Raw genomic sequence first — 12,221 nt, 5'->3', positions numbered from 1 at the left:
GTCCTTCTGGGATCTGGGTTCTCTCAATCATCTCTCTTCTTTGCTCTTTCTCTTCTGCCAGCAAACATACAGTTTAAATCTATACTGAATACAATCTTTCTATTCCCTGAAAGCTACTGTCACTTTTCTTTCCTTTCATGCTGACAAACTTCAAGAGTAGTTTATATTTACTACTTATATACCAACTACTCACTCCTTTCATTTCTTGCAATCTAGCTCCTACCATGGCCACACAAGTTTAACACTCAAAGATAATCTCCTAAGTGCTAAAGGACTTTTTTGTCACCTTCCATTGTCACCCATACCAGTCTTTTCTATTTTACAGTAATTCCTAAACTGCCAAATCTGATGGTCTTCCCATCTTACTCTGGCTGGAAGTATAGCAACTACTCACAGACTATTAACAGTCACGGAAACTTCTGATCTGCTCTTTTCAACCTAAACTGGCCTGTCCCTTCCTAGACAACTAACCTGGCCTTTCTGTTGTTTCTCACAGACAACACCCCAGCATCTTCTGTGCCTTTACAAAGACTGTTCCCTCATGCCTAAAATGCCTGAGTCTAACCTCCTACTCAAGTCTTTCTCAATCCTCTCCAGTTCCTAGTTTCTTCCACAAACAAAATAATTTTTTAAAATAATATTTCATATACACACTTACATGTTATCTCCCCCCATAGAACGTAAGTCTGTTGAGAGCTGGCACTTGCATTTTTGCGTTGCTCACCAACACCAAACATAGTACCTGGCAAATAACAAACACCTCCTCTAATTCCTGTAACTCCTCGAACTTCAGATTCTTCTATTTTTCCCCAAGCTTAAAATCTACATATTCCCCTAAAGTTTTGTCCTGGGCCCTTTTCTTCAGCATTTCATTCACTCCCAAACTTTAAAATACCACATTGATTAAGATGGCTAAGAAAAATCTCTCCTTCAAGAGATTTAGTTTCACATTCTCAATTCTCAGTTGGACATATTCATCCAAATATTTCACCAACATTTCAAAGTCAATACATCCATAACTGAACTCAGTATCTTGCCTCCCAAACTTCTATTCACTGTACCATCATCCTTCCAGTCAACAATGTATCAAGGAACACCAGAATCTACCCCTGCAATTTCTCTCCCCTCCTTTCCCTTGCTGCTCCCACTGCCAAGATCCTAGTTCGCTATCTCTCACCTGAATCACCATCATGGGATCTTTGTGTCACAGAAATCTCTGGCTGGTCTCTTCCTATTCCCACCATTTTCCTACTCAGCATACCAACCCAATCAACATAGAGAATAATCTTTCCAAAACAAAGCACTGGACAAGGCACTCCCAAATGTCATTTCCTTTGCAAAGACTCTTCATGTTCCCAAATGGATATGATCATGATCTCTCCCTTCTCTGAAGGGATACGACACTTTGTTTTATACGGTCTAAAAGATTTTCATATACTAGTTTTATCTTCCCTACTACAATTTAAGTTCCTCAGGAACAGAAATATGAAATGACATCAGTCTTTATACCCACCGATGAATGAGTGATATCTCATTATTCACCAGATGCCTATGCATCCTAAACTGATCAGAAGTACTGGTACCAAGCCACTTACTACCTATATAATCGCAACTTCATACCAATTCATTTCCTCAAGTCATTTCTGCCAGAAAAAAAAAATCAGAACCAAAAACTTCCCAGGAATTCCAGTAGTTGGCGAAGACCAAAAACATCATTCCTTTAAGATACATTAATAACAAAGATGTCTTTTTTCCAAAAACAAAATTGGCCTTACCTCACAAAGACTGGAAGCATTTGCTACAGTATGGCATAAAGATACCTTTGGTATTTAGATATATCTATATATGAATATATAAGATATACAGATACAGATATAATAAAAAGATCTTTGCACCCCTGCAGAACCTAGAGAAAAGTAGATTAATCGGCAAAGATTTGCTAAACTGGACTGCAAGCAGATCAACAGATAATACAAAACTTGCAACTTGCACAATGAACATGCTGAAAGTAGTCATGGAACAAGACCAGGATTTCAAGGCCCGGCTCAACCACTTATTGTGTGACCTTGGGCAAGTCATATCCTGTTCATATCAAACCTACTTGGGTTTCTTTAGCATTCATAAGATTAAGCTAGTTGTAACTGCCTTTATAAAGTTTTGTGTGAACTTTATTGACTACCATTAAATGACAAAAAACACCTGAAGTTGAGGTACTAGATACAAAGACCAATGGTCATCAGTGTCTCAGTTTACTCATCTATGAAATGGGGATCTTCCACAACCTTATAGAGTGTGACATTCAAACAAGATGGCATTATAAACATGAAATTCTACATCAACACCAGTTTTTTTTAATAAAGACTTCCAAAAAACAAGTGCTTTTATAAAACAAGCAAATAGGAAAATAGAAAAAAAAAAATGGCATTTCCAACACTGGCCTTGAACATTAAGAGGAATAGTTAGATATAATTACGGTATGAACAACTATCAAAGAAATAGGTCTTTTGAAGCTCAAGTGGTATACTGAATACAGAAGGCACAGAGATTCATCACCTTTGATTTTCAAATCTAGGAGAATATGTCAGTAACTTTCACAAAAGACAGAATTTAAGAAGGGGAAAATCTTCTGTATACTTCCCTTCAAGACAACTGATAATACATACTAACCAAATAAAAGAAAGACATCAGAAATCAAGTCCTTATTTGAACCCTGATCTCACCCACTGCACATTCTAACAAAAATATGGCACAGAATATTGACAAGCCACACTTCAGTTACCCAGGCCTTCATCTTTCTGGGGGAAAAGAAATACAAAGCAAAAAGCCTATAACACAAAGCTAGTTTTTGTTGTTTTCTTACCAGCCCTGTGATTCACTGATGTAGGAAACTCCTGATGAAGACACTCCCTCAATGCAGTACTTAAACCCAAATTCAAATATTCTTAAAGTTGGAAGGAAATCACAGCCCAAGCTCTGGGATGGCTGGGGAGAGAAGTCTGAGGAAGTGCCTCCAGAGATCTCTGAGCTTATCCTTTTCCAGAAGAGCATGAATCTTCTCATCTGAGCAGTTCCCATACCTAAATTGTGTACTCACATGAGTTAGGCAGAGATGATCTCCATGATGATCAAAACAAGAACATTCGAGACACTATCTCCAACAAGTACTCATACAGTTTGTTTGAAGACACCCAATGAGAAACTCATTACCTCCCAAAAGGTTTTTCTCAAACCACTATATTAAGAACTTCTAATAATACACTGAAATTTGTCTGCCTATAATTTCTACTAAATGGTCCTCGTGCTTCCTTCTGCAGCTAACTAGAAGAAGCTGAATTCCTCTTTTGCCAAAAAGACCTTTGAATATCTGAAAACACATTTCCTTGCCCATCCCCAAGTCTCTCTCTTCTTTAGGGTCATGAGCTCTAGATCCTGCTTTGCAACCTCTTAAAACATGATGACGCTTCTTAGACTTGTCACACTCACACATAACCCATTTCAGCTCAGGAATGAAATGAAGTTTCCTTCCAGAACTATAATCTCCTAGATGTAGCTTAAGAAAAGGATAACACTAGTTGCCCTCATGCTGGACATTATATATCTAACAATGTAGACTAAGATGACATTAGTTTTGCCCACCACGTCAAACTCTTTACAAGGCTACTGTTATGAGTACCTTGCATCAATGGTAGGACAGTATAACAGAAAGAACAAACTAGTAATCAGGAGACTTGTGTTTGAATCTTGCTTGACTTTTTCACTGGTCATGTTTCCTTGAGCTTCCATTTTCTCAGATAAAAGGAGGCATGTTATCGGCCCTGAAGCCCTTCTGAGAGTGTTAGAATTGCTAACAAACCTCAGCTTCTTTTTTCTTTGCTCGAACTTTCTCCACTTCCATAAGGATCTTCTGGGATTCATCTACATTTCCTTCGGCTCCCAGCTGTTCAGCTTTAGCAAGCAGTTTGCCAATTTCTTCATTCAATTCATGTACTTTTTCTGCCTAGAGAAGAAAAGAAGAATTGTGAACACAAGTCTGAAAACCTCTTGCAACATTCCTACTGCATCTCAGGAATGAGTTCAAGGAATAGTGGTCATATGGAAGCAATCCCAAGAATGATACTGTGGCTTAATAATATTAAGAATAGAATTTTTCCTTTCCTAAGACAAACGTCAATTGTGGAGCCTTTGAATTTAAAGTGTATTCCAGTTTTTCTGCTATTCCCAATTTAGTCTTTGTTCACCATGCCTGCTTTACAGGTAAACCCGAACCCCTCCAATCACAGCTCAACCTTATTCTGATTCTCACTAGTTAACTGTCATAAAAAAGTCATTTGTCGAGGGTTAAAACATACAATGAAAACACATACACTGGTTTTCTTCAACAACACGTCAAGATCACATGTTACTGAACAGTTTTTACCTCAGCACTATTTAACTCTTCCCCTATTCCAAGATGAAAAATCACTAATGCAAAAAAGAAAGTCATCATAGCAAAAAAGAACGTTATGACTGGGGAATCAAGAATTTGGGGTTCCAGTGGAAACTCACTGTATAATCTCGGGAAAGTGAATTCTCCCTGGGCTTTAGTTTCCTTACCTGTAAAATGGCTAGGTGATCACTGAGTTCTAAGTTGGATTATATATAAGTTCTGATGTTCCTTCCAGCTCTAACATTCTGTGATGCACTATGCATGGACTCTACTAATTTGCTTCACCACTACACACAATGATTATCTAACAGTTCCTACTTCAGACAGAACTCTAGCATCAGAAAAGAGCAATGACATAATGGCAAAGACAAGGAGAACTGATAAATTATAGATAATTTCTGCTGAAAAGGATTCTTTACTCTTGGAAACACTTCTTTTCTGTTGAAAAGAAACAGTGCCATTAACCATGACTTTACCCAAAGAGAAAGAAAAAGCAAACTGTATTTCTAACAACACATAATTGACTCACAGCATTTAAAACTGAAAGGGACATGTTCAAGGGTCACACAAGGCAGAAAGTGGAAGATTCAGGGTTTGAACACAGTTCCCAACTCTAAATTCAATAGTCTTGCTACATCACAATTACCTCATGCCTCTTTAGATTATTCTGGGAATCTAGGGAGTCCTAAAAATGGCAACAATCAGGGACATATTTACTTGGGGGTATAATTAAAATACCTGAATAGTTCAAGAATCTGTGACTTTTTAACAGTGTTTCATCCACTAAACTCTATCCAACTCAATTAAGACTGGTTTTGCAGAATGACTGTTTTCCCCTTCCTTGTGTATAACAAAGATCAGAAAAGGAAAAAACAATTCGGCAAAACTAACTAACATATTAACTGCTTCTCAAAATATGATCAACATTCCACACCCATGATCCCCCACCTCTGAAGTAAGGGGAGGAAGGTACATTTTCTCAACTCTTCTGTTAGAGGAAAGATGTGTTTAGAAATGAATGTAATATAAATATGAAAGGCATCAATTTTGTGTGTGTGTATGCATATACATATATAATAAATAACTGAGAGCTGGGTCTTGGCAATGCCAATGAATCATTACTTTAAAAACTTCTGCTAAAGATTCTTTAACAAGTAATGTTTGAATAACACTTCCTTATACTCTTTTAAGGCAACTTGCTTTCCCCTTCTTAGGCCTCATTTTTCTCACATGTTTTAAAAAGGGGGAGGTTGATTAAGTTGCTAGGATCTCTTTCATTAAATGCTTGACTATTCATGAAAAATAAGCAACCCTATGAAAATTCATCTGCAATCTGCACCTTTCTACCTTTACCTTATATATATGATAATGTACATCTTCAAACATCTGAGTCTCAAGGGTATTCCTTCAATTTTAACTAATAAGCAGCTTAATACACCTTGAAGATTTCCAAACTGACAAAGTCTGCCTCCTGCTTTTCTCAAATTTTCAAAAACCCTTCCTCCCTCTTCAGGAGAACAGAAACACTACTAATAGAATACAAGGATCATTTTTTTTCTTCTTGAGTGGCCAACTGGTTCAGACCTGAAAGGGCACATCAACACAGCATGTGAAATTCTGGGATCTTGGTTGTTCGTTTGCTGGTTTCTAAGCCTTAAAGCTCATCTATTTTTCATTAGTTTATATCAAGCACACTCACCAACATATCCACATAACTTCAGTGTCACTCTAACATATAAAAGGCTACATACAACATGGCTTAAATTTTTCTAAGGTGTGTTTTTGCTGTTGTTCTTAAATTTTCTTTTTTTATTGTGAATTCAACAATCATCAATAAACTGATTTGGTTGGAATTAAAATCTGGTAAGAATGGGTTATCCCTACTAATTCACTTATTGCAACTAGCTTAAGGCTTTCATTTTTTCTTTCCCATTAAATTTATAGAGGGTTGTAAATAGTTAAACAGTACACGAAGTTATTTTGGGTTTTAGTGAACAAGATTTTACAAGGCAGGATGGTCGTTACATTCTCTAATCATTAATGCTGCTTCTGCAATTTACTTCAGTGAGTGAAAACCATTGAGGGACCTTGATTATTATTAGTTATGAAGGCAGCAGTCAGTCTTCATGAGTGCTACACATTCCAGATTGCTGAGATTTAGATAACTCCTTACACAAGTGATTTTTTTAAAGATATAAGATTCCAAAAGCTCATCATTAATAGAAATGTAGGAAATTAATTAAACGTTTCATGAAATGATGATACTACCTTTGCAGAAACCTCAGCACTGATCTCTTCCTGTGTTTCAGCAAGTCGTTTCTTGGCAAGTTCAGTTCTCCTGTCACATTCTGCAATAAAGGACTCCAGATGATCCATTGCCTGCATTTAAGATAAAAAGACAACTATAATGACCTGTTTTCTTACAGCACAAAATACAAACTGAGGTCAGTTTCTTACAGTTGGGAAGCCGGTTTAAGGGAAAAATTTCAAGGTAACACATGGTTCCTCCATCTCCTAAAAAATAAAACAAAACCCACCAACCCTACCCAAATATTTGACAAAAGTATTTTCTTGAAATCTCTTTTTAAAAAGAGGACTCAGGAAGGTACAAATACAGAGGGATAATTAATTTTTTTTCTTCCACTGAAAAAGCTTTGGGGTATTTTCATAAAAACATTAACTTACTTAGAAAATTTTCAGGAAAAATTAAATGTTCCCTGACATCTACAGAAAAGTGAAAAAGAAAATTAAAAACAGATCTTTGCTGGAAATTCACAGAAGACAAATGTAACATACAATATAATATGTAAAGACAGAGATGGGAAGGAATTTCATCCAAAAAGCCAAAGAGAAAATTTTATTCTAGCCAGAATAGGACAATTTTATTTTAAAAAGGATAAAATTTGACAGGAGAAATACTTTAAAATGCAGTAATAGGTTCTGAGGAGAAAGGTTAACCTACTGTTCACTAGGAAAACTATAAACATGTATAAACATGTCATGTGATCAAAGATTTAGGGCTGGAAAAGTCTGCACAGATCATACATTCAACTATCTCCCCATTTTACACACAAGGAAACAATGATCCCAATATGAAATGAATTGTCCAGGATTGTCAAGTCAGCCACTGGCAGAGCTTTCACCCTCCCATTGTTTTGACTTAAAATTCAGTGCTCCTTTCATGATAGACCATACTAACAGATGATAAACTTCAGGCTATCTGAAGTCTTTGGAAATACCACTTTAAATATTCAAAGCAAACAATGTTAAATACATGTTACAAATTAAGCCTGTCAAGAAAAAGTTAAAAAAAAAAAGTTTAGTGTGAAGCGGGTGATGATAAATTTAAATATTCAAATATAGCTATAGAAGGTGGCAATCAGCCATTCTCCAACTTTATCAAGGTTAGAATTAGGACAAAAAAAGGGATTTAGGTTAAAGAGATTAACTTCCTAATAAGATTTTTTTTTTTCTAAATAGAAAAAAAGGCCAGTCATAGGGAGGCCTTCTCTGGAGATCTTTAAAGCTACAGGTTATTTATTTTTCAGAATGGTTTAGGAAACAGTCCAAAGGGAAGGGATCCTATGCTAATATCAATCTTATGATCCCAACTAAATAAATTATGACAGTCAGTTGAGTTAGATCCCCAGTAAGAACTTAATGATTTATTCATTTATTAAATTTTCAGTGGTTTAATATTCACATTACATGCAGAATCTCAGAATAACATCTGTTACTGGAAATTCAGTTTAGAATACATTTTTCTAATATAGCTAGGTTACATAACCTCAGGTAATATGAATATTTTGCTAACTGCTTACACAAAAACTGAAGTAGTAAGATTAAAATACTAGGTTTATACACTGCAAACCAAAACCAAATAGAAAAATTTTCAAATTTCCAGGTATGCTCTTAAGTGAGTTAAAAATAGTAAAGTACTGAATAAGCTAAATGACCTGACCACTATCAAATTCAGAGTACAATACATGTATAAAGGTCATGGTTATGTTAGGAAATACTCTTTTTCATTATCACCATGTTATATTTACTTTCTTCTTATTACTTCAGCATCTAGTAAGTATATTTTCTGCTCATACTCACATATGCTGACTCCTATTCACAGGCAGATCAAAGTCCATTACAAATTTATGTTAACTTACCCTAGAGGAAATCTTTTTACTCCTTCTTAATTGAATCTCTGTCCCATACCGTTGAACTGTTTGAAAACTTCTCTTCTCTCCTCAAGCATGCCCTTCTCCCAAAACTCTCAGCTGAGATGTTATCATACTTGACCAGGAAGTCATTCGCCCCAATCTTTTCTCAAAATTTCAAAACCCTTTGACATTGTCCTCTACTTCTTTCTCTAAGTCACCAAGGAAGATGTGTTCTTCTATCTACCAAGGTCAATTCCTCTACTTAAGACCTATTCCTTTCATTTCTAATATTTACCCAGTTACTAGGTCTTTCTCTGTCACACACAAAAACGCTCAAACCTCCCCTTGTTCTTAAAAAACTACCACTAGCTACTGTCCTATATTTTCCCTTCATTTATCAAACTCTTTTAAAAGGTTATCTGTAACTTGATACCTGTACTTTCTTTCACTTTTTTCTAAACCAAGGATTGCTAACCTAGGGTGGCAGTATCAGAAAAGGTGTATGGTATAAAAGGTGATGGTATAAAAGTAAAATCAACAGGTCTTGGCAACAGACTGGACAAGTGGGGAGGACAGGGGGGAAGTACGTCAAGAAAGCTAAGTAAAGAGAGTTGATGATACCTAGGTTGGGAGCCTGGGAAGTGATGCCCAACAGTAATAGTGAAGTTTGGAAGGGGAGAATGTTTGAGGAGAGAAAGATAGTTTAGTTTTGGACACATTGCATTTAAGACGTCTGTAAGACATCTGGCCTGATATGCTTAACAGCCACTCAGAAAATGCAAGACTTTAAGTGAGGAATGAGGTTAGGGCTGGATAAATAAATCTGAGAATCATCAGTATAGAGATGAATGAAATGGGAGCTGATGAGATCACTAAGTGAAATAGTAGAGAGGAAGAAGATCTAGGTCAGAACCTTGCAGGACGTCCACAGTTAGCAGGCATAATTCTGATGAAGATCTAGTAAAGGAGACCAAGAAGGAGCAGTTACAGATAGAACCAGGAGTAGTGTCACAAAAACCTAGAGAAAAGAGAATATCAAGGAGAAGAGGGTGACCAACAGTGGCAAGTTTCAGAGAGGTCAAGAAGGATGAGGACTGAGAAAAAGTCATTAGATTGGACAATTTAAAAAAGAGCATTAGGAACTTTGTGGAGTAATTTGAGTTGAATGATAAAGTCAGAAACCTTAAGAGAGAAGTAGAGATTGTGTCATAAGAAATGATGAACAAGAAGACTTCAGAGAGGCCTGGAAGGACTTATATGACCTGATGCTGAGTGAAAGGAGCAGAACCAGGAGAACTTTATGCACAGCAACGACCACAGTGTGTGAGAGTTTTTTCTGGTAGACCTAGATTTTTGTAATAACACAAGAACTTCTTACAAAAAAAAAAAAATAAATCCCAATGGTGGGTCTCAAGGCAAAATGCCTTCCACACTCAGAGAGAGAAATATGGAAGTCACTCACATAATGTAACAGATCATGTTCGTGTATGTGTATGTGTTTGTGTATCATGTTCTGATTTGTTATACGATTTCTTTCATTTATCTTAGTCTGACTACATAGCATGACTATAGTGAAAATATACTCAATAGGAAAGTATATGTAGAATCTATACAGAATTGTATGCAGTCGTGAGGAGGGAGGGGGGGAGTGGGGGGTAGGTGGGGGGGGATAAAATCACAATTGTATGGCAGTGATTGTTAAACATTAAAAAATAAAAAAAATTAAAAAATAAAAAAAAAATAAAAAATAAAAAAGAGAGAGAAGTAGAGGTACTGCTTGTAAATGATTTTTCTCAAGGAATTTAGCCACAAAATGTAGGAGATACAAGACAAGAGTCAGCAGAGATGAATGGATCCAATAAGTTTTTCCGAAGATAGGGAAGATATAGGAAGGAAAGAAAAGATGGCAGAGAAAAGGACCATCTCTTCATGTGAAATGGGTGAAGGAGAGAGTGGTAGAAGGCATGTGGATAATAGATGAGGAGAGATGGAAGTCTAAATCAAAGGTTCCCAAACGTATTGGCCTACTGCTCCCATTTAAAAAAAAATAAATTAGTCAGTGCCCCTCTGAACATCTTTCTTTAACACTTTATTGGTTTTAAAAAAAAATTTGTGTCATTTCAAAAAAGTATGTAATATTATACACATATATTTTTAAATGACACACCTGAAATTTCAGCATATGTTGTAAATTTGTGGTTTTCCTGCACTGAAATTTTGATGACATTGGGTCATGTAACTATATATATATATATATATATATATATATATATATATATATATATATATAGTAAACAATACAATATTGTAAACAAGTCATTACATGCACATATTCCTGTGATGTATGCTGGACTTCCTGACAATGTGCAACACACTTACCTGCCAACACCTGCTTGTTAAGACCTGTCAACGGACTTGACTGATCAGTTATAATTTAAATTCTTTGTGTTCGTTTGGAAAATAATATAATCACTATGACTTTAACTGTTACATAACAGATGAAACATGTACCAATGATTTTTCAAAGTTCTCTTCTTACCTTATGTTTACCTTCCCCCACCCCTTATTTTAATTCAATGCCCGCCCCAACTGCACTAGAGGCTACCACTGGCCCCCACTAGGATCATTCCAGTACCCCTCAGGGGGCATTATTACCCACTTTGGGAATCTCTGGCTTGATGAATGGCCTTAATTCTTCTGGTAAAGTTATCAAAACTGAGAAGGTGGAAGGAGGAGAGCCACAGAAGGTATGAAGGATAAAAATGTCTGGAGAAACTGCTGTGGTGAAACAGTGAATTAATTAGGGAAGTATAAAAGGATTGCCTGGCAACAGCAAGGGCTCAGTTAAGGTCATATAAGATTTATTTCTGGTGAACCCAGTCAGCAGTGTTTTGTGATTTTCTCCAGTTCTATTCAGCAGTGTGAGCAAATACAGGGGTCAAGCCTGAGGCTTGGTTGATGAAGATCAGCAATATAATAAGGGGGCAAGAGACTAGAGAAGACAGTATAGAGTTTGAATGATTCACCAAGGGGTCAAAGATGAGGGAAGGAGGAGAGACAGCCTGGAAGTGAACTAAGGGATGGAAAGATTGGAGGTCACCGTGTCGATGAAGAACAGTGCTGGAGAGGGGAAGGCAGAGGGAAAGGAGGAATGCCAACAGATTATGATCAGATAAAGGAATTTCAGAGTTCATGAAGAGGTAAACAGCAGAATCAATTATATGACCAACTTTGTGAATGATTAAAGTGAAGGAAGTCATGAGAAAGGAGTAAGATAAGAAACTGAGGTTAGAATATGTGAAAGAATACTAATATGAACTCACTGAGGATGGGGAGTGTCCTGAAGGTTGGTAGATAAAAGGTACCAGAATTTTGACTGGGCAAGCAAATATGGATAGTTAAGATGATACAAATGTGCTTTGTTGAATAATCATTTAAGCAAAATTTTTGAAATGTTAAGGATGGAATTAAGAAGTATGTGTTAGTTCACTTTGCCTTAAACTGAAGAGGATAAAACAAGAGTGCTACTTTATTTTAATAGTTTACATCCTTTTGTAAGGTAGTCATTAAATGATACCTAGATATCCCAATTTACTTTCCATACATTCAATGTATCTTCCCAAACAAATTAGCTACTTCAC

General features: G+C 36.3%; 1 protein-coding gene across 4 annotated transcripts in view; it reads right to left on the bottom strand.

Annotated features, from left to right (window-relative positions):
- The window catches only part of LUC7L (LUC7 like), a 40,433-nt gene that overhangs the window by 8,025 nt on the left and 20,187 nt on the right, over positions 1-12,221 (bottom strand). For all 4 annotated transcript variants that reach the window (XM_072602057.1, XM_072602047.1, XM_072602076.1 and 1 more), the window contains 2 exons: positions 6,695-6,805; positions 3,854-3,997 (listed from right to left, as the gene is read on the bottom strand). In XM_072602057.1, the coding sequence (XP_072458158.1) occupies positions 3,854-3,997; positions 6,695-6,805 (255 nt within the window). The remainder of the gene's footprint in view (positions 1-3,853; positions 3,998-6,694; positions 6,806-12,221) is intronic.

The sequence above is a fragment of the Notamacropus eugenii genome, chromosome 1, assembly GCF_028372415.1.
Source record: "Notamacropus eugenii isolate mMacEug1 chromosome 1, mMacEug1.pri_v2, whole genome shotgun sequence".
NCBI classification, from domain to species: Eukaryota; Metazoa; Chordata; class Mammalia; order Diprotodontia; family Macropodidae; genus Notamacropus; species Notamacropus eugenii.
This window is presented reverse-complemented; position numbering and strand designations above follow the sequence as displayed.